Here is a 23,707-nt window from a genome sequence, read left to right as displayed (position 1 = left end):
TGCTTTTTATAGTGGAGCTCTTACTCTCTAAAATCATTTCAAGTGTCAAATGGAAAATTACAAGTAGTGATATTTTCCCTTAAGGGGCAGTAAGATAGTCTTTCTTGTGGGTAGCTCAGCTCTGTCTTCAGCTACATTCTGTAAGAAATGATGGTATCAATATGTAAAGTTCATCTTCAACATTATAAACTTTTTAAGCACATATTATTAGTAATATTGTAATCTAAACTATCTTGAAAAGAATATTTGATTTTATTAATATATTACGGAGTAGTAAAGGCTTTTAACTTTTTAATTGAAATAATTATAGATTCATCAAAAATTTGACAGGGTATTCCGGGACGCCCCTATACCCTTTTATCACATGGGTAGCTTCAGGTAACAACTGTCATAATCAATACACCTAACAATACCTTCACCAGAAGGCTTTCTCATACTGCCCCTTTTTCGCCACACCTCTTCTTCCCCTCACCCCTAATGCCTGACAACCAATAAGTTGTTATTCATTTGTATAATGATGTTATTTCATGAATGTTGCATAAATAGAATCATATAGGAGGTATCCTTTTTTATTGGCTTTTTCAGTCAGCCTAATTTTCTTAAGGCAAGTTATAGCCTATAATATATAACACTTATAAATGCAGTAGTTGGCCTTCCTAAAATTAACATTGTAACTATGGATAAACATTAAACACATTAATGATAGATTTCCACACTACTTTAAAATTTAGAGAAGTCTTCCAGGGATAATTTAGATTATCTAGATTTTTTTTAAAGCACTTATTCCAAAGTTAAATTCTTTCCCTTTCTCTTAATGTATCTCCTTATAATAAGAAGATCTATTTTTGAAATAATTTCTCATAATTGTTTCAAAATAATATTATAGCTCTTAAATAATTGAACACATTGTGAAGGATTTCAGTTTGAGGACTTAAAATCAGCACACCTTGAATTACTTTGCTCTTTTCTTTTTTAATTTATAGTTTCTATGAAGAAATAATTCTAAGTTCTACATGCTGACTTACAAATGAAATGTCTTAATATAACTAATTTGTATGATAGCAGAATTGCCTGTATGAATTTATTTTGTGGACTTAATACACTTAAAGGCTGTGCAGAACCCTGAATGTTTCACTTATTAAAACTGCTGAATTTAAAAAAAAATAAAACTGGCAGGCATGTATTTAAGGAATTTAACTTTGTTATTAAATCACAGACTTTGTTTACATGCTTTTATGGAAAAGGTTTTAGTTCCATTTGTTCAAAGTCATTCTTTAAAGAAGAAATTAGTCATTAAGTCATAAGAAAACTAACAACAAGAAAAGTCAAACTGATTGATTATAATCTTCTGGTGATGTGATTTTAATAATTTAGCTACTGATTTATTTTAAGATACTTTTCTTCTATGTGTTACATTTTCTAAAATAGTCTCTTTCCCAGGAGCACATTCGTAGTGCATTCACTTCCGCCACACTTAGTCTTAGTGTTTGCAGGTTTATAGAAGGTAGTTCGCAAGTATTAATAACCATTCCGTTTCTGTTTTGAGATATTTGGACAGTGATAGTTTTCACTTGTGTCTTGATATTTTCAACAATTTCTACCCAGGTCTTTTCTCTGAGCCTATATGACGTCTATTTGAATGAATAAAAGGCATCTCAAAATTATGTTCATCAAGAAAAGTATCCTCCAAAGGAAAAATCTTTACAGATACAAAATTATATGTAAAAATATATTGTTCACATCAATTATTTATAAACATTCTAATATCAGAAACAAAATATTTAACATGAGGGGAATTGTTGAATTACATTGCATTAGCGCAATTATTTTATTGTCATTAAAATTATTTTTGGACTTAATGTCGTAGGAAAATACAGTAAGTTTAAAAGGCACAATATTAAATAATGTGAGGTTGTATGCGTGCATAAAAAACTGAAAGAAAATGTGTACTGTAAAAAAAAATACTCTGAAAAAAATAATATCAGTCATTAACATTGGATGATAAGAGTACTGATAATATTATTTTTTAGCTATTCTACAATAAGTACACAGTACAATTATTTGTAGTACCTTAAAGTATAAATTTTATCCTAATATTTGACATCACAGTTTTAAAGTACAGCCTGTTGTTTTAGTAAGTTTAACACTTACGTTATGATGCAGTATCAGAGAACTTCTAAATCTGAGTTATAGTAACAAAATTTATTTCTTGATCACCTATATCAGTGGTCACCAACCCCCGGGCCACAGACTGGTACTGGTCCGTGGGCCATTTGATACCGGTCCGCAGAGAAAGAATAAATAACTTACATTATTTCTGTTTTATTTATATTTAAGTCTGAACGATGTTTTATTTTTTTAAAATGACCAGATTCCCTCTGTTACATCCATCTAAGACTCACTCTTGACGCTTGTCTCGGTCACGTGATACATTTATCCGTCCCACCCTAAAGGCCAGTCCGTGAAAATATTTTCTGACATTAAACCTGTCCGTGGCCCAAAAAAGGTTGAGGACCACTGACCTTTATCATGGGTCAGCTGCCAGTGGCTCTGTTATTCTGAGAACAACCTAGAGAAACAGCTCCAAGCAGGACGTGCCACTCGTGTGGCAAAGGGAAAAGAGAGCTGGCAGAACAGTCAGTCATGTGTAAAGCTTCTGTTTAAAACCATCCCTTTCAGTCATATTTTATTTGACAAAGCAAGTCACATGGCCAGTTAAAGTCACTGGGCCATGAAGTAATAAGCCTCTGTTAGAGAGAGGCCTGATAGTATTTGGCTCAGTAGAAAATACATGATAATTTCATTAAGTAATACAGTCTACCGTACCTATGCCATATCTGCGTATTTTTAATTCTTTGAATAGGTACAGAATCATCAGGACTTCCATGTAAAGGTATACTGCTCACAAAAATTAAGGGATTTTTTATTACTTCATATTCATTTTGAAATATCCTATAATTTTTGTGAGCAATGTATATAGATAGAATCCTATACAGCTCTGGAGTGGAGGGTGGGCAGTCATTCACACTGTATGATGAATGGCTGTAAAGTTGTAATCCATACTCAGTGGCTCTGAACGTTATATGTCAGAAGAGTGGTATATCTTTTCATTTATTAAGACTGATTTTGTTCATAATATTGCTTACTTCTTTGAACTGAATTCTTATAATTCTTTCTTTTGAATAATAGTTTACAAGTTTATATTACACGTATATATCTGTGAAGTGTCTGTCTTGAGTTGTATACCTGCTCTCAGTTGATACTCTGAATGAGTTCTCAGTGTGGATCTTGATTTCCATTTGCTCATTAAATAAATAATACACAAGGCATTAATGAATTACTCTTTGAGTAATTTTTCTTTTCTTTGATAACCGTTAAAATTTGAAAGAGCAATAAGTATGCCTTATATAAATATTACATGGAAACAAAATTGATATAACTAATGACTGTAGTTGTTTTGGGTAAAGATCAGAAAGAAAATGGGATCATGAAGAATTATATTTGTTTTGAAAATGCCTTCAGAAATACCACTTCTGCTAAATAGAACAAGAGCTTATTTAAATTTTTTTAAATTTTCTTTTATAAAGCAGCCATCAGACACTTTTGATTGTTGGTGATTTACTAATATATATTATGTTCATAAAGTTTTTAAAATTTTTTCATTTTTTAAAATTATAGTTTACATTCAGTATTTTATATTAGTTTTAGGTGTACAGTGTAGTGGCTAGACAATCACATATTTACAAAGTGTTCCTCTCTATATTTCCAGTACCCACCTGACACCAAACATGGTTACTGAAGTATCACTGACTATATTTTCTATACTGCACATACATCCCCATGAGTGTTTTGCAGCTACCAATTTGTACTTCCCAATCTTCCATCACTTTCACCCAGTCTCCCTCACTGCTGGCAACCCTCAGTCTGTTCTCTGCATCTGTGAGTCTGTTTCTGTTTTGTTTATTTTGTTCTTTAGCTTCTACATGTAAATAAAATCATGTGGTATTTGTCTTTTTCGGACTTATTTCACTAGCATAATACCCTCTAGGTCCATCCATACTGTCAGAAATGGCAAGATTTCATTCTTTTTTTATGCAGAATAAGTCTATTTTATATACCTACCACAGTTTTTTTATTCATTTATCCATTCATGGCCACTTACATTGCTTCTGTGGCTTAGCTATTATATACAACACTGTAATGATTATAGAGGTGCAAAATTAGTGTTTTGGGTTTCTTCAGAGATATACCCAGACACGTGCAATAAATCTCTGTCATAAGGCAGTTTCTTTTTGAGGAACCTTAGTACTGTTTTTTATACTGGCTGCATCAAACTGCATTCCCACCAACAGTGCACGAGGGTGCCCTCTTCTCTACATTCTCACAAACACTTGTTGTTGGTTGATTTATTGATAATAGCAATCCTGATATGTGTGAGGTGATACTCATTGTAGTTTCAGTTTGCATTTATCTTATGATTAATGACATTGAGTATCTTTTCATATGCATATGTCCTCTTTAGAGAAGTATCTACTCAGATTTTTTTCCCATTTTTTAATTGGATTGTTTGTCTTTTTTAGTGTTGAGTTGTATGAGTTCTTTATAAATTTTTGGATATTAATCCTTTATCAGATGTATCATTGGTGAATATCTTCCATACAGTAGGTTGTTTTGTTTTGTTTTGTTGGCTTCCTTTGCTGTGAAAAAACATTTTAGTTTGATATAGTCCTGTTTGCTTATTTTTTCTTCTGTTCCCTTTTCCAAAAAGATATATCCAAAAAAGACATTACTAACTTCTCAAGATTTTGCATCCTGTGTTTTCCTCCAGCAGTTTTTTTTTTTTTTTTTAATTTTCTTTTTTCATTTTTCTGAAGCTGGAAACGGGGAGAGACAGCCAGACAGACTCCCGCATGCGCCCGACCGGGATCCACCCGGCACGCCCACCATGGGGCGACGCTCTGCCCACCAGGGGGCGATGCTCTGCCCATCCTGGGCGTCGCCATATTGCGACCAGAGCTACTCTAGCGCCTGGGGCAGAGGCCACAGAGCCATCCCCAGCGCCCGGGCCATCTTTGCTCCAATGGAGCCTTGGCTGCGGGAGGGGAAGAGAGAGACAGAGAGGAAAGCGCGGCGGAGGGGTGGAGAAGCAAATGGGCGCTTCTCCTGTGTGCCCTGGCCAGGAATCGAACCCGGGTCCTCCGCACGCTAGGCCGACGCTCTACCGCTGAGCCAACCGGCCAGGGCTCCTCCAGCAGTTTTATGGTTTCAAGTCTTAGTTGAAGTCTAATTTGTTTTGAGTTTATCCTTATATATGGCATAAGAAGTTAGTCTAGTTTCACTTTTTTTGTCATGTATCTGTCCAATTTTTCCAATACCATTTATTACATAAATTGTCTTTACCTAATTATATGTCCTTGCCTCCTTTCTCAAATATTGACTGTATACACATTGGTTGATTTCTGTGCTTTCTATACTGTTCCATTGATCTGTGTCTGTTTTAATGCCAGTACCATGCTGTTTTGATTACTATGGCCGTGTAGTATAGTTTAATATAAAGTAGCATGATTCCTCCAACTTTGTTCTTCTTTCTCAATGTTGCTGTGGTTATGTGGGGTCTTATGTGGTTCCATATAAATTTTAGGAGTATTTTTTCTAGTTCTGTGAAATATTCCATTGGTATTTTGATAGCCATTGCATTGACTCTATAGATTGTTTTGGGTAGTATGAACATTTTAACAATATTGATTCTTTCTATCCATGAACACCTTATGTGCTTCTATTTATTTGTATCTTCAATTTATTTCTTCAGTGTCATAATATTCATAGTACAGGGCTTTTACCTTCTTGGTTAAATTTATTCCCAGGTGTATTTTTTTTTAATGCATGCATAAATCAGATTTTTTTTACAGTTTCCCTTTTTGATGGTTCATTATTGGTGTATAAAAATACAACCAATTTCTGAATATTTATTTTGTATTCTGCTACTTTACTGAATTCATTTGTCAGTTCTGGTACTTTTTGGGGGCAGAATCTTTAGGATTCTCTATATATAGTATCATGTTATCTACAAATAATAACAGTTTTACTTCCTTTCCAATTTGGAAGCCTTTTATTTCTTCTTGTTGATTGCCAAGGCTAGGACTTCAAGGACTATGTTGAATAAGAGGTATGAAAGGGGACATCTCTGTCACGATCCGGATCTTAAGGGAAATACCCTCCCCCCATTGAGCCTGGTGTTATTTAATGGTAATCCCTTGGTTATTATCCATTTAAACTTTTACTTTTTCTTTGAATTACTTATTTATACCCTTGGTCCACTTGTGTATTAGGTTGTGTAAGTTTCTGTGTAGCTTTTAGTGTAAGTTGATTTCTGTCATTGAAACTAATGTAGTCGCCAGTAACTCTTCGTAGCTAGAATCAGTGGATTTATCTTAATCATTTAACATGCTTTACCTTTTTCTCATTCTTGAATCCATTCTCTTCCTTGCCTTTTGTAACAGACCTTAACTCCTGATTTTCTTCTCAGGATGCTTTTCCTGGCAGCTTTTTTCTTCTTACCGTCAGCTTGCCCCTCTTCACAATATGTATCATTTTTCTTTTATGTCTTCTCCATGATCACAGTTTTTATTTCTGTTGATGACCAAATTGCATATGCCTCTAATACTCCTGTTTTTGTTTCTTCATTCACAATTAAAGGGAAGATTGACTTTCTTTAATCTTTTCCCATCAGATTTCACCAGCTCCCTGAAGTCTCTCTAGCCTCATGAGTGTGTGGATCCCAGAATAAGTACCCCTACAAGACTGACATTTTCTATTGCTTACTGGTCATTTCCACCTACATAGTTCATATCATTGGCATCATTATAATTAAGTCTGTTTGAATGCCATTGATGTGCTAAACAAAATGCTAGGTGCTTTTCATGCATTACCTCCTTCAGTCTCCCTTAACCGTCCTAGTATCTCAGTTCTAGAGATGCAGGAACATTTGGCTGAAGATTAGGCTTTCCAAGGATCACAAATGTGGAAGCTGAATTTAGACTCAGATTTCTTTGACTAGGGTCTGTGTTCTTAATTATTATGTCATGATAATTTCTTCCCTATACCTCCTTCCTTCCCTACCCCTCACCCCTAGATTCAGCTCCCTGGTTGGTACACCACCTTCCATTGAAACAAAACAACGGAATCGTCCTAGACGCTTCTTTTTCTTTTACATGTAACCCATCACCAAGTCTTTCAGTTATTCTCCAAAATGTTTCTTAAACACCATTCTACTCCTCCCCCGAATCAGATTCCCACTGCCAGATCCTTAGTTTACTCTTTTATCATCGTCTCTTAGATCAGCGATTTTCAGCCTATCTCATCTCATGGCACACATAAACTACTTAGTAAACTACTGTGTGGCACACCAAAAAAAATTTTTTGGGGGGGCCAAACTAACCAAAACAAATAGGTAGAATTTTGATGCATTCACACTGGATTGCTACTGTAGTGTTGGCTGTTTCCATTTTTTATTTGACAATCTAAGGGAAAGAGGTCAGTGCCCCTGACTGAAGTCAATTATTGTATGTTTTAAAATTCGTTGTGGAATACAGGTTGAAAATTGCCGTCTTAGGAGGATGCTTCTCCATTAGTCTCCTAATTATTCTGTCTTTCACTTTTGTGTTCCTTTAATCCATACTACTCTTCACTTAAACTTTCTTGTTTGAATTCCTTTAATAACTCTACATTATCAAAAAGATAAAATAGGTTCTCAGCATGACACAAGAGGTCCTTAAATAAACGGTTATGCCCTTCCTCTTTTCTTACTATTGATACTTTGCCATAATTGTGCTTTATTATATCTTGGTGACCTCCTACAATTGTATTTTTGTACCTGCTATTCTCTCCATCCAGCATCCCTTTTCCTCCTCACCTTTGTTACCTTTTCCTTCCTTCCAAATTTATTCTTAAGCTCCAGACTCAGTACAAGTTATCGTCTCCGTGAAGCACTATTCATTCTTTACTCTTATTATACTAACTTCATTATTTCTGAGCTTTAGATGTCTCAGCTATAAAATTAGATGAATATCTACCTTAAAGGAGTTGTTAGGAGGAACTAAAAGACTAATGAATGTAAAATCACTAGTGCCTTTAGGCAGTAGATACCCAAAATCAGTATTTTTATATTTCTTCTTCATATGACTGTGAATAACAATGTTAAAATTGTATATTAACCTGTCATTCTGAACTTGGAGATCCTCAAGATTGGAGATTTGGTTTATTGTGTATACTCTGTCTATTTCTGTTGCTGATACATATTAGCTATTCTATAAGTCCATTTTTGAGAATCTAATAAATGTTACCACTACACTTGAGTAGCACAATAAAATGAAGTAAGTGGCTTGTATGAGTGATTCTCTTTGTTTTCTCTCTTTAGTGGTGATGAATTCCTCAACTTCCTTCTGAAATTGAACAAACAGTGTGGCCATTTAATAACAGCGGTGCAGAATATCATTACTGAGCTGCCTGTAAATTCTCACAAGGTATTCTACAGAAGTTGTTAAGTGAAGAAAAGTATGAATGCTGAGGAATATTCCAGATAAATCAGTGATAATTCAGTAAATAGCAGTGATCTGATAAAATTATATTATTCTTTTACAAATCGTGTAATATCTAAAAAGAAAATATAATTAATATCACTTCTTCACTTATTAATTAATAAAAAACTCTTGTCTTCTAGCCCTCAGGAAAAGGGAAATGAGTCAGACTAAATATTAAACTGATCTGTGTATTGAACTAACCACTTGTTCTTAAGGGAATAAACTGTTTAAAATATAAAGTGAAAGGAGACCTAAGTGAAAATTGAAACAAAACAGTGTGTTTACTGTTATTAAAAACTGTATCATTAAGGTTAATGAGAGGAATTTTATTTTTTAAATAATTTTTTTTTTTTTGCCCTGGCCAGTTTGCTCAGTAGATGGAGCATTGGCTTGGCAGTGGCTGTCCGGGGTTCAATCCCTACTCAGAACACATGTGAGAAGTGAACATCTGCTTCTCTTCCCTTCTCTCTCTCAGCCTTCTCTTTCTCTTCCTCTCTCGCAGCCAGTGGCTCGATTGGTCCAAGCGTCGGTCTCAGACACTGAGGATAGCTCAGTTGATTTGAGTGTTGGCCTCAGACAGGGGTTGCCAGGTGGTTCCTGGTTGGGGCACATGTGGGCGTCTTAATTTCCCCTCCTCACACTTAGAAAAAATCAATTTTTTATTTTTCAATTATAGTTGACGAACATTAGTACATTAGTTGCAGGTGTACATTCCAGTGATTAGACATTATACAACTTACTAAGTGATCATTCTGATAAATCTCTCAGCCATCTGACACCATGCATAGCCATTAGAATATTATTGACTATATTCCCTGTGCTGTACTTTACACCCCGTGATTGTCCTGTAACAGCCAATCTGGACCTCTTCATCCCTTCACCTTTTCCACCACCCCCTTCCAAATGGCAGTCATCAGAATGTTCTGTGTATTGTCGAGTCTGTTTCTGTTCTGCTTGTTTATTTATTTATTTTTTTTAATTCAATTGATATGTATGTATTGCCATTTTATTATTCATGATTTTTACCTTTTTTTCCCCTTCGTTTTATAGAAGACCCTTTAAGATTTTATGTAATACTGGTTTGGTAGTGATGAACTGCTTTAGCTTTTTCATGTCTGGGAAGATCTTTATCTGTCCTCGGTTCTAAATGATAGCTTGCTCAGTAGAGTAATCTTGGTTGTATGCCACTGCTCTTTATCACTTTGAGTAGTTCTTGCCAGTCCCTCTGGCCTGCAGAGTTTCTCTTGGGAAATCAACAGAAGTCTTATGAGAGCTCCCTTATAGGTAAGGAACTGCTTTTCTCTTGCTGCTTTTAAGATTCTCCATTTGTCTTTAACCTTTGTCATTTTAATGATGAAGCATCATCATCATTTTAATTATGGTGTGAGCCTCTTTAGGTTCATCTTCTTTGGGACTCTCTGTGCTTCCTGGACTTGTATGTCTATTTCCTTCATTAAGTTAGAGAAGTTTTCTGTCATAATTTTTTCAAATAGGCTTTCAATTTCTTGCTCTGGTCTCCTTTCAGTACCTTCATGATGCAGATGTTGCTACACATGAAGCTGTCCCAGAGACTCCTTATATTATCCTCATTTTTAAAAATTTTTTTCTTTTTCTTGTTCTGATTTAGTGTTCTTTGCTTCCTTATATTCCATATCGCTGATTTGATTCTCGACTTTATCTGTTACTCTCCTGTTGATTTCCTGTAAATTATTCTTCATTTCAGTTAGTGTACCCTTCATTTCTGACTGGTCCTTTTTTAGGTGGTTGAAGCTCCAGTTAAGTAACTGAACATCCTTATAACCAGTCTTTTGAACTCTGCATCGGGTAGATTGCTTGTCTCCATTTTGTTTAGTTCTGTTCCTGGAGTTTTGTTCTGTTCTTTCATTTGGGACCTGTTTCTTTGTCTCCTCATTTTGGCAGCCTCCCCGTGTTTGCTTCTATGTGTTAGGTAGAACTTTTCTGTTTCCCAGGCTTGGTAGTGTGGCCTAATGTAGCAGGTGTTCTGTGGGGTCCAATGGAACAGCCTCCCCAATTGTCCAAGCTGGGCACTTGAGTTACACCCCCAAGTTAGTTGTATACACCCTTCTCTTGTAGTTGAATCTTGATTGCTGTTGACACATCAGTGGGAGGGATTTACCCCCAGACATACAGCCGCATAGACTGGCTGCAGTCACTGGCCCGACCACCGCAGAGAATCGGCTGTGCAGAGGCCCACCCCACAGAAGAAGACTTAACCTCAACAGGGCTCTGGTACCCGCTAAACCTGCCCCTTGAGTGTGTCACTTTTGGAGATGCCTGAGTGATGCTTCGACGTGGTCTGAAGCTGTCTACTGGCTATGCTGGCTTTGGGGCCTCCTCAGTAGTGCAGGCCAAGGTCATCTGCTGCCTGTGTTCTGCCCAGTGCCACCTGGCATGATCTACAAAGCTTGTGCAGAAGGCTGCCACTTGTGTTGGGCTTAGAAATGCCCAGGCAAGGCCAAGCTATGAACCAAGGCCAGCTGCTGCTAGTGCTGGGCCTGGGGCCACTTAGCGAGAGGCACAGGGCATGCTGAGGCTAGATGGTGCTTGTTTGTGAGGTTTTTAGGAAAGTCTGAAGCATGAACCAAAGCAGGCTGTTTGTATGGAAAAGCCACTGGAAACAGCTTGGGTGTGCCTACCAGTTGAGTGGGGTGCTGTCTCAGAGAATCACCAGGCCTTAGCCAGGTTAACAAAACTCAGATATAGCACCTGTGGGGGAAGGCTCATTAATGGCCTCTGCCAGCACTTCTGTGTGGGAGAAAGCTGTCCTCCCAGCTTTAGCACTGATAGACAATTCAGTTCCTCCCCTTATGTCCCTGGTACCTTTCAAGCTGCTGCCCCAGCACTGGAGCTTAGAGGGAGTGAGTTTGAGTAACTCTGTGCTGGCCCTTTAAGAGGAACTGCCTGGGACTCCAGTAGCCTTCCGTCTCACTCATCCTCAATCTCTGCCTGTTTTTACATCCAGAAGTTATGGGGACTTCTCTTTCTGGCACTGGAGGCCTAGGCTAGGGTGCCGGGTGTTGGGCTGGGACCCCTCTCTCCTCACTGGGCACCTCTCAACCAAGATACCCTCTCCATTTTTATCCACCGCGCATGGATATGGAAAAGAACCATTTGCCATCTCCACCCCTCCTACCAGTGTCAATGTGGCTTCAGCTTTAATTCCCTAGTGGTAGGACTTCCATTCAGCCAGATTTCAGGCAGTTCTGAATGATGGTTTTTCTGTAGTTTAGTTGTAATTTCTATGTGGTTGTGGGAAGAAGCCAGGAAACTTAAATAGAGAAAATGTAAGTGACCTGTAAAAACAAACTTAACTTTGTAGTTGTTCATGTGATTCTGGCTTTAGTTATTTGTTTACAGTGAAAAAATTTAATGTACTTGTTTTTCTGTGGTTTTTATGTAACAGTAGCATGAGAATTATGCCATTCTTAAAACTTTTGTGAATGTATTTTTTACCATAAATATTATCACTAATATTTGTCTTTATAAAGTTATGTATACTACATATATTTAGTAAATGCATTCAGGAAACTGATTTGATTATTTATATAAAATTACTTTTTCTTTTGCATCAGGATTTATCTTAAAGAACAAAAAAATACTTTTTAGTTAAATAATTTAATGTGATATAAGTTTTGTGGGTATAAAGTTGTTTCTCATTCTTTAAAATGCAACTTTTGAAAATATTAACAGATAGTACTTGAATGGGCTTCTCCTCGGAATTTTACCTCAGTTTGTGAAGAACTGGTTACTAACGTTGGACATTTGAGTGAAGAGGTCTGCAAACTAAAAGACTTAATTCACAAGGTAAATATTTGCCTGACCAGGCGGTGAGGCAGTGGATAGAGCGTTGGATTGGGAAGCGGAGGACCTGGGTTCGAGACCCCGAGGTTGCCAGCTTGAGTGCAGGCTCATCTGGTTTGAGCAAAAGCTCACCAGCTTGGACCCAAGGTCGCTGGCTCAAGCAAGGGGTTACTCGGTCTGCTGAAGGCCTACGGTCAGGGCACATATGGGAAAGCAATCAATGAACAACTAAGGTGTCGCAACAAAAAACTGATGATTGATGCTTCTCATCTCTCTCCATTTCTGTCTGTCTGTCCCTGTCTATTCCTTTCTCTGACTCTCTCTTTGTCCCTGTAAAAAAAAAAAAAAAGAAGGTAAATATTCGACATAAAAAGGGGGAAATTATTTGTAGCATAGTATGTTAGACAGTGAAGTAATTCTGATGAGTGTACCATAAGCTCCCACTAAACATTTGGAAAGAGGACAATTTCCAAAGAAGGAATTATATACAGCAAACAAACTTTCTCAGTCCAAATAAATGCATACTAAAAGAACAATGACATATCATTTTCATCTTTTAAATTAGCAGGAATAAATGTATTACTTGATCCATTTCTAGTTAGAGTTCACCAAACTGATTTTTTTCTTGGGAGATAAGTGTCACAACCCATTTCAGAAACATTTTGGCAAGATGTGCCAAGAACCATAAAAATATTTGTATCTTTCCATAGTATTTTAATGATTCCAAAATTGTATGTACCATGCCTATCCTGTACTAGCAAAATGATTAAATAATGCTATACTTATTTATTATAATGATACACAGCTAGTTGAGATAATAATGGAAATCAAATGCCAACTTGTTGAACATACAAAGTTATATGTGTAAGTTTTATTATGCGTCTGTGCAGATAAAAAATTACCAAAAGGAAAGTTTATTAGCTGTGTTAATGAGGCAAGATTGTGGATAAAATATTCCTTCTATTTTTTAGACTTTCTATATCTTTTATGATTTAACTTTTTTAAAAAAAGTATGAACTTTTTTGTTCTTGTTTCTATACTCATATAGAAGAATATGTTTCTGAATTCAAAGACAGGTGGTTTTTCCCCTTTAGGAAAATAGGCTGTTACAAAACCTAAGCCCTTAAACTTGGGAACTCTTTTGCCTTTTTTTTTTTCTTTTTTGTATTTCTCTGAAGTTGGAAACGGGGAGGCAGTCAGACAGACTTCCGCATGCACCCGACCAGGATCCACCCGGCACGCCCACCAGGGGGCGATGCTCTGCCTGTCTTGGGGTGTCGCTCTGCCACAATCAGAGCCATTCTAGCGCCTGAGGCAGAGGCCACAGAGCCATCCTCAGCGCCCAGCAAATGCTGCTCCAATGGAGCCTTGGCTGCGGGAGGGGAAGAGAGACAGAGAGGAAGTAGAGGGGGAGGGGTGGAGAAGCAGATGGGCACTTCTCCTGTGTGCCCTGGCCAGGAATCGAACCTGGGTCTCCCGCACACCAGGCCGACGCTGGGAACTCTTTTGAAGATAGGTAAAGAGGAGAACACTTTTACCTGACTAAAGAACTCACTTCTGAGTTCTCCAAGTCTATTTAGTAAGTTTTATACCTATAAAATTTTTTAAAATATGTAATGTGGACATTAGATTATGCATTAACTTTCTATAGCATTAGTCCATAAATTATTTAATATTTTCATCAAAAAAGTTTTCCTCAAAATAAATTTTATACATGGTCCAGGTAATTTGTCATTCTAGCTGTTAACAGATGTTCAGTTAAGAGGAGTCTTTTTAAAAAGGTAAGCAGAAAATTGTGAAGCAAATTCTACAAAAAAATAGAAAATAAAGATATTTCAAATGGGGCAAATAAGCACTATATGTATTTCAAAATCTGTAGATGGTAACTCCATTCTATAGAAGCAGGTATCTTAGAAATTGTATTATCTATTTATTCATTCAACAAACATAGGAATACCTTCTGTATATCAGGCAAATTGTGTTACCCAAGCTAGGGAGAGCCTATTTTGCTGAAAACATGAGAGTTATATCACCTTCACCCTCACTACCTGATTCATCTCTAAGAACTGAAGGAAATCGGTATTGATTCTACTGAGTCTTGTGTTTGTCATGGTAATCCAAGGGAAATTGAGAAGGATTTATGTAAAAATACTTCTTGCAAAGCATCAGCCTTTAATGTTTACTGAGGGAATTTTCTAAAACATCCTTGCCTCAGATTGATAATTATTTGATTTCTTCAAGATTAACTAAAAACATTTTGGGAGGAAGATAGAAGATTCAGATAAAATTAGAGACACCAGATTTTTCTTAAAGGAATAAAATTCAAAAGCACTGTATTAGGGGTGACTTTGATTCTAAAACATATATAATCAAATCAGGTGCAATAATGTTTATTTTAATAACGTGTACTATAAACAGAAATTTCAGCTGTCTTTAGCTAAATGGAAGACCTTTTTTCTGTGACCTTCTTTGCTTTGAATCTCTACATTGCTATATGAGGACTAGTCTTGAAAATACATTTATTGGTTTATAATTAATAGAAGATACAGTTATCTGGGCAAAAAGTATTAATTTTGGAGCAAGCTAGTGTATTGGCTTTCCTGGATTAGTCTTAAAAAGTAGTAATCATCATAGTAAGATTTGATTTAAAGAACTATGAGAACTTCCAAATTAGAAATTATTGTATCCTGCCTGTTTAGCTTAGGATATTTTATAGTTTACCAGTAATAACTGAAGGGGATTTTTTTTAAAGAACCATATGAGTTTATCATAAGTGTATGGAGGTAACAAAGGGAGAGGGTGGGAGAGGTCAAGGCTGGACTTTAGCACCACATCACTCTCTTTCAAACCAACACACTGACAGGCTCCTGTAGAAGGGTCATGCAAAGTCATTGGTTAATAAAGGGAATGACTGTCTCAGGATTCAGTAAATGGAGCATCAGTGTCAAAAAGGAATCTGTTGCTGAATGAAGCCATTTGGAAGTTAGACCGAGAATACAGTATTAATGAGATTGGTTCTGAAGTCTGTTTCTACTATAAATTTAAAATTAATTTTGCAGGCTTTTTAAAAATATTTGCTCTGTAGATTTTAGAAGTGATTATTCTTGCTAATGATCAAAGTGTTTGTCACCACTCCAGAACAGAATGGTTCTAGTAAATATCACTCTGTAAATGTGCCTGATTGTTTTTATCTTTCCAGGATCTTTTGGTTTCTCTTCATTTTTCCTCTTCTACCCCTCGTCCAACAACACTCGCCCTCTCCCACTTCCCTCTGCCTCCTTCTCTCTCCATCCCTCCCCTCCCCCACACTCGAATTGGGGGACCTTCTTTAGCAAGAAAGTTCTGTGTATAGAAGTTGAGAAACTGACAGGGTCATGCACTTTTATTGCAGAAAAGTAGTAGAAGAACCACTTAGATTATTATTGATGTTTGTTCCTGCAATTATATTTAAGTAAAGGATTAAACTCCTAGCATTAGTATCAAATCTTACAGCTTTTTATTAAATTTTACATATTGTAAGTGTGTTATAAGAATGGTTAACTTTTTTTGTAAGAAATCATTTGATATTTAGTACAGAAGGAAAAATTGCACTTGTCATTTCTTAGGTAGAAATAGAAACTTTAGGCCCTGGCTAGTGGCTGAGTGGATGGAGCATCAACCCAGCATGTGGATGTCCCAGGTTCAGTTCCCAGGCAGGGCACACAGGCTAAGTGACCATCTACTTTTTTCCCCTTTCCTCTCCCCCCTTTCTCCCTCTTCTCCTCCCACAGCCAGTGACTCCATTGGTTGAGCATTGGCCCCAGGTGCTGAGAATAGCTTGGTTGGTCCAAGCACATCTGTCTCAGGTGCTAAAAATAGCTGGGTACTGGAGCATTGACCCTAGATGAGGGTTGCCAGATGGATCCCAGTTGGAGCCCATGTGAGAGTTTCTCACTGTCTCCCCTTCTCTCACTTAAAAACAATAGAAATAGAAACTTTAACAATAAAGGAACTTCATCTTATGACATAAAAACATTAAAATATAATAACTATGAGAACATTTATTTTTAATGTGAATCTAATTTGCAATAATGGCATTCTGGTGAAAGCAAGACTTAAGACATATGTGATCACTTTAAATCTTCTTAAGAATGTTGCATTGACTATGTCTAAATCATGTATTAACATGAATATAATAGTTATTTTTAAGTCAAATATATTTCTATTTTTAGTGTAATGTATATTAACTTTTTTTCATACAAAATATTAGTTGCAAAATGAAAGAGAAAATGATCCAGCTCATATCGCACTCACAGAAGAAGCCTCCACGTGGCACAGTGGGATCATGAAGAGGACAGCCGTTGCAGCGTGCGGGTTTGGGTTTCTCCTTTTCATCTGCAAGCTGACTTTCCAGAGAAAGTGGTCCCAATATTTATGTTGAGTAATATATGTGTATTTTACTCAAATTACCTTAAAATGTACATTCAATCATTTGTGGCCCAATGTAACATTCTTAGAACTACATTTTTTTTGTCCATACTTCACAGGAAAAAATTATGATAGCATAGAGCAGGAAGTTATTCTTCAGAAACTGGTGGTTTGTCAGTTTGAGTTAGATTATAGCTAGTTATATTTTATGTTAATTTTGATCAAGCAGTAAGTTTTAAGTGATTCTTAAGTTTGATCCCATGACTCTAAATCACATTCAAAATAAAAGTTTTTCTGATATTCTCTGACATGTAAGAAAGTGTGTTTATTTGTCACAGTGAATGTTATAAAATCCCTAGTGTTTATTAATCAATAGCTTTATTTTAGTCCTTATTTTCCCCTTCATTACTACATAATAAGGCAGTTCCTATTTAATTTTGTAGTTATTAGGAATTATTAATTTTGAAAGTATTCCAGAATATTTAAACGATAAAGATAAAATTTAAATTTTTGAATTACAAGTTCAAAATGTAGGGAGAATATTTTAAATGTAAAGTAAAAAACCTACTTAATGGGAACATATGGCATATGCTATGCATAGCATTCTTGAGGAGATTAGGAAAATGAATGGCATTTGGCATATAATTTCTCATATCAATCTAAGTAATACACAGTTTACTTCAAAATCAAAATATTCACATTTTAATAGTGATGCTAGTCAAAAGGCTGGCCAATTTAGCAGGGAATATAATAGTTAAATCTTGCCTGAATTAGTACCATACTTAAAAAGAGGTAGTTGATCTATAACTACTGAAAGGTAAACATCAAGCAAAGGGAAAAATTTGAGGAAAGGAAGAAAAAACAGTATAAAGAACTATAATTAGTAACAGTTTCTGCTCTTGGTTATTCCAGTGCAGCACGACTTGAATCATCATTCTTTTTTAGAGAATATACTCAACTGTATGTTGTCATCGTAAAGAACTGGTGTCTGGCCCCCGGCCTGCTGCTCTGTTGTTGGGAGCGTTGTCCCGATGCACCAGGTTTCTGGGTTGGATTCCCCTTCAGGCCACATGCAGGAGGCGGCCAGTGGGTGCATGGATAGGTGGAACAGTGGATCCATGTTTCAGTCTCTCCCTTTCCCTTCCTCTCTCTCTAAAATCAATAAATTAAAAAAAATATTTGGTGTCTGACATTTTAACCTAAGTGCCATAGCAAAACATTTTTTTCCTGATAGTCCTCATTTAAATGAGTTCAAGACTTAGAATTTAACTGAAGTATGAATAGAATAGTTACTCCTTTTAACACATTTCACTACTGGCATAGTACTTAGCTAAATAGAAGGTGTTTAATAAATGTTCATTTTAGTGTCCTTAAAAAAAACTGTAGGAAAATGGCACACATACTACCTGATTGTCTATTTACAATAGCCTTACACCTCACTTTATCTTAAAGATGGTATTTCTTCTATTGGCTGAATGGGTCACGACTTTCCAAACCAAACTATACGTCCTCAAATACTAGGATAAGCTGTTAAAATGCAAATTAACAAAATACTTTCTGAAAGGATTTATTACAGAATTTCTTAAAAGAGTGATCTACCCTAATGTACTTCAGATTTAATTAGCTACGCATGGTAAAGAAATGTCAGGTCCACTGCATCTGCATATTCTGAGAATAAGTAGGGCACCATTTATTGTGATTAAACTTTCTTTATGGGTAAGGTATCAATAGAATAAGTAAGATTATGCAGACGGTTTCATATTGGTTTTTATCTAGTGTATAAGTCTTCCAACTCTGATTATTTGACTGGATTACAAGGCTTTACTGTAAAGGGGCTATCACTCCTGGAATATTAATTTTTTTACAAGATAGCTCATTACAAATGATTTTTGTCTTAAAACAAGTTCCATAGTGACCTCCCTAAAACTGTTAGCATAGGTAGCTAGATACTAATAAAGGAAGGGAGCAAAGAGAATCAGACATTAAAAAGCCTGCTTCACTATAAAGTTGCAGCTTTCATCAGCTCTACAGGGGACCTCTGCATCTTTCCACTCTCAAGACCTAATCCCAGAAAGTGGCAGGAGGGATCCTTACCTGACATTACCTAGGGAGGAATGAAAAGACAGGAGAAATTCCTTTGCTTGGCATGTGCCCAGGAGAAGTTAAGATTGTGCAGAGGGAACTAAGCAAATGCACTTTAGGAACTAAGATGGTGATCATAAGGGGCGGAGCCTAGCCTTGCAAAGAGCTTGGATTGGATAAGAGACATCACCTGGGGAGATCTAGGAAAGGAGTTGGGTAGGGGGAGGAACCAATACCAGTGGGAGAAGGACTGAGAAGTTAATTTTTTTTTCCTTCTTTTCCAAGTGAGAGGAAGGCAGAGGGACAGACTACTGCATGCCCCCGGAATGGGATCCACCTGGCAACTCTCGTATGGGGCTGATGCTGTGCCCATCTGGGGCCATGCTTACAACCAAGCTATTTTTAGCACCTGAGGCAGAGGCTCCACAGAGCCATCCTCAGCCCCCTGAGCAGTGTGCTGGAACCAGTCAAACTATGGCTGTGGTAAGGGAAGAGAAAGAGTGAAAGGGATAAGTGAGAAGAGGAGGTGTGGAGAGCAGATAGTCACTTTTCCAGTGTCCCTGACCAGGAATTGAACTGGGACATCCACATGCTTGGTAACACTCTACCACTGAACCAACCAGCCAGGACCAAATTGGTTATTTTGTAAAAGTGTGTAATCCTTCCAAAGCCTGAGATAATATGAGCCTAATAAAGGTTCTCTCCCTGTGTTGCTTACACATGTTTGCCCCATGCATTCTCTCAACATAGCAGTCATGGGGCCCCAGCAACTGCCTGGGGTCCCCACAGCCAGAAGCACTCTAAGTGGGGACCTGGCCACAGCACCACCCTGGCACAGCTGGAAACAGACTAAGCTACCTGGATGCAGACAGTGGCTGAAATGGACTAAACTTTGACATGGACTGAACCAATGGCACAGAATTTGTGAACCCTGGCCTTGTGGGCCTGATGAAGATGAAGTTGGGCTTTTTCTACCATGAGGGACGGAAATGAGACATTGGAAATCTGGGGGCAGCCATTTGTTTCAAACCCAATAAATCCTACCAGAGACCACAACCTCCCATACGTGAGTCTCCTGAAATGCTTTTCTCGAGACTGTAAAACGGCTTCATTTCCACCAGCAACAAAAACACAGAAATTATTGTAAACCAACTTTTAATTCTATGCACTTGGAAGTAGTAAAACTTTATTAATTGGTATTTAGTTTTTAATTAGTTGAAATCAGAAGTGTTCTTACAAGCATCTATTGGAATGCAATTATCTTTGAAAGAGAAGCATGATTACTTGCTGCTATTTTTTTACTTCATAGAAAATTTTGCAAGAATTTTTTATAATGTGACAGTATTCTCATTAGGATGAAATACCAGGAAAATTTAAGTTTAGTCTAATGAGTAGTTGCTAACCGGAATTATAATCATAAAGCTAAAAGTAATTGGGATATATAGCCAGGAGAATGGACTGAAACTAAACACCCAATGAAGAGAGAACTAGAGAAAAATTATAGCTACCACAGTAAGAGAGGGAGGCATCAACTCTGATAGGTTCTCACACATGAGGAGCTTCCTAATTGCTATTTAGGCATGAACCAACCATGAATGGGAATTACAGAAATTGTAGGATAGCAGGTATTTAAATGGTTCTTAATGTAAGGGGACAATTGAAGGGGCAGGTCTTACAGTTTGTTACTGTGGCTAGGTCTCGTTTCATTTTCTCAAGGGTTTTTTATTTATTTATTTATTTATTTATTTGTATTTTTTCTGAAACTGGAAACGGGGAGAGAGAGTCAGACAGACTCCCGCATGCACCCGACCGGGATCCACCCGGCACGCCCACCAGGGGCGATGCTCTGCCCCTCTGGGGCGTCGCTTTGCCGCGACCAGAGCCACTCTAGCGTCTGGGGCAGGGGCAGGGGTCAAGGAGCCTTCCCCAGCGCCCGGGCCATCTTTGCTCCGATGGAGCCTTGGCTGCGGGAGGGGAAGAGAGAGACAGAGAGGAAGGAGGGGGGGGTGGAGAAGCAAATGGGCGCCTCTCCTATGTGCCCTGGCCGGGAATCGAACCCGGGTCTCCCGCACGCCAGGCCGACGCTCTACCGCTGAGCCAACCGGCCAGGGCCTTCTCAAGGGTTTTTAATATATTTACATGTCAAAAGGCAATTGAGATCTGCTTACCACTATCAAGTGATATGTTTAGTGCTGTCTGGCACCTATTACGTTTCCCTGGTGTATTCACTGCCTTTTCACTGGATAAACTGTATGCTTCTCTGTCTTCAAACTCCTAGGACCTCGGTCTCATCTCACTCTTAAGTCATGACTTTGCTTATTATTGCCTTGGGAAACAATCAGTTGAAGAATTTGCACAGTGGGTTTCCTTCAGTTAAGTCAGCAAACGTTTTTTGAGTAAAAGTCTAGATAGGCTTTGCAAGCCATATAGTCTGTATCACAACTTCCTAACATTGTCATTGTAGCACAAAAGCACCTATAGACAATATATAAATTAATCAATGTGGCTGTGGTACAATAAAAATTTTTTACAAAAACAGTTGGTTGCCTGACCTTTGGTGGCACAGTGAATAAAGCCACTGGAATGCTGAGGTTGCCTGTTTGAAACCCTGGGCTTGCCTGGTCAAGGCATATATGGGAGTTGATGCTTCCTGCTCCTCCCCCTGTTCTCTTTCTCTCTCCCTCTTTGTCTTCTCTAAAATGAATAAATAAAATCTTTAAAAAACAAAACAAACAAACAAAAAATGGTTGCCCAAATTCAGCACACCAAGCTGTGGTTTGCCAACCCTAGTCTAATGTCACACAATTAAAACTGTGAGTTACTGGCCTGACTTGTGGTGACGCAGTGGATAAAGCGTCGACCTGGAAATGCTGAGGTCGCCGGATTGAAACCCTGGGCTTGCCTGGTCAAGGCACATATGGGAGTTGATGCTTCCAGCTCCTCCCCCCCTTCTCTCTCTCTGTCTCTCCTCTCTCTCTGTCTCTCTCTCTCTCTCTCTCTCTGTCTCTCCCTCTCAAAAATGAATAAAAAAAATAAAACTGAGTTACCTTTTATTTTTATCCAATCTGACAATCTCTGCCTTCTGACTGAATTGTTTAATCCACTCACATTCAGTGTTGTTATCAGTGTGGTGGCACAGTGGATAAAGCATCAACCTGGAATGCTGAGGTCGCCGGTTCGAAACCCTGAGCTTGCCTGGTCAGGGCACATATGGGAGTTGATGCTTCCATTTCCTCCCCACCTTCTCTCTCTGTCTCTCTCTCCTCTCTCTCTCCCTAATGAATAAATAAAAATTTAAAAAATAAAAGAAATCTTAAAAAAAAAAAAAGTAGACAGCGGTAGAGCGTCGGCCTGGCGTGCGGGGGACCCGGGTTTGATTCCCGGCCAGGGCACATAGGAGAAGCGCCCATTTGCTTCTCCACCCCCCCTCCTTCCTCTCTGTCTCTCTCTTCCCCTCCCGCAGCCAAGGCTCCATTGGAGCAAAGATGGCCCGGGCGCTGGGGATGGCTCCTTGGCCTCTGCCCCAGGCGCTAGAGTGGCTTTGGTCGCGGCAGAGCGACTCCCCGGAGGGGCAGAACATCGCCCCCTGGTGGGCAGAGCATCGCCCCTGTTGGGCGTGCCCGGTGGATCCCGGTCAGGCGCATGCGGGAGTCTATCTGACTGTCTCTCCCGGTTTCCAGCTTCAGAAAAATACAAAATAAATAAATAAATAAAAATTAAAAAAAAAAAGTAGATTATTGGTATATTGGACAGAAACACCTGTCATTTTACTTTTGTTTTCTATATGGCTCAGGTACAAAATTCTCTAATGATATTTTTCACTCTCTTTTTTTTTGAGTGGTAGTACTAGAGCTTAGCATATACATCTCAACTTATAAGAATCTACTTTAAATTTATACTAACTTCCAGTGAGATACAGAAACTTTGTTTCTAATATTGCTCTATTCTGGCTTTCATTTTATACTATTGTTATGCAGATTACATTTATATCTGTTACAAATCAATAGTTATAATTTATAGAATTTTATGTCTAAGAAACACAAAAAAACAAGTTTATTCTTATAGAGTGTTATATTTACATTCTGTTTTTAGAAAGAGAAAGGAAGGGAGAGAGAGATGAGAAGCATCAACTCATAGTTGCATCTTTTTGGTTGTTCATTGACTGCTTCTTGTGCATGCCTTGATGGGCTCAATCCTACCAGTGACCCCTTGCTCAAACCAGCAACCTTGGGTTTAAACCAGTGACCTTGGGCTTTAAGCAAGCGATCTTTGGTCTCAAGCCAGCAACTTTGGAATCATGTTGATAATACTGCACTCAATCTGGCAACCCTGTGCTTAAGCCAATGAGCCCATGCTCAACCTGGTGACCTCAGGGTTTTGAGCCAGGCTCCTCAGCATTCTGGGTCAACACTCTATCCACTGTGCCACCACTCATCAGGCTATTTCTGGTTCTCTTCATTTTCTCCTGTAGGTTCAAATTACCATCTAGTGATATCTACATACTCTAATTATACTCCCAACCACTTCCTTTGTGCTGTTGTTTTCAAATATAATACATTTCTATCAGTCATAATCCCAACAATAAAATTGTGTGTGTGTGTGTGTGTGTGTGTGTGTGTAGAAGAAGAAAGATACCTTGCAATTGCCTTTCATAATTACATAATTACCTTTACCACGGCTTTTTCGTTTTATTGTGTGTGTGGGTTTAAATTTACAATTAGGTTTACTTTTTGTCTAAAGAACTTTATTTAGTATTTCTTGTAAGGTGGGCCTGCTACCAATTGTTTTTATCTGAAAATTTTATTTTTTTAATGAAA

At 37.8% G+C, this 23,707-nt stretch overlaps 1 protein-coding gene across 1 annotated transcript in view; it reads left to right on the top strand.

Annotated features, from left to right (window-relative positions):
- ASZ1 (ankyrin repeat, SAM and basic leucine zipper domain containing 1) overlaps positions 1-16,821 on the top strand; it is a 72,120-nt gene extending 55,299 nt beyond the window's left edge. Inside the window, exons 11-13 of the mRNA XM_066364151.1 lie at positions 8,417-8,522; positions 12,291-12,404; positions 16,651-16,821. Of these exons, the coding sequence (XP_066220248.1) occupies positions 8,417-8,522; positions 12,291-12,404; positions 16,651-16,821 (391 nt within the window). The remainder of the gene's footprint in view (positions 1-8,416; positions 8,523-12,290; positions 12,405-16,650) is intronic.
- Positions 16,822-23,707: the final 6,886 nt, after the last annotated feature.

This window comes from Saccopteryx leptura, chromosome 2 (assembly GCF_036850995.1).
Source record: "Saccopteryx leptura isolate mSacLep1 chromosome 2, mSacLep1_pri_phased_curated, whole genome shotgun sequence".
Taxonomy (NCBI): Eukaryota; Metazoa; Chordata; class Mammalia; order Chiroptera; family Emballonuridae; genus Saccopteryx; species Saccopteryx leptura.
Note: the sequence above shows the minus strand (reverse complement) of the source record. Positions and strands in the feature narration are given on the sequence as shown.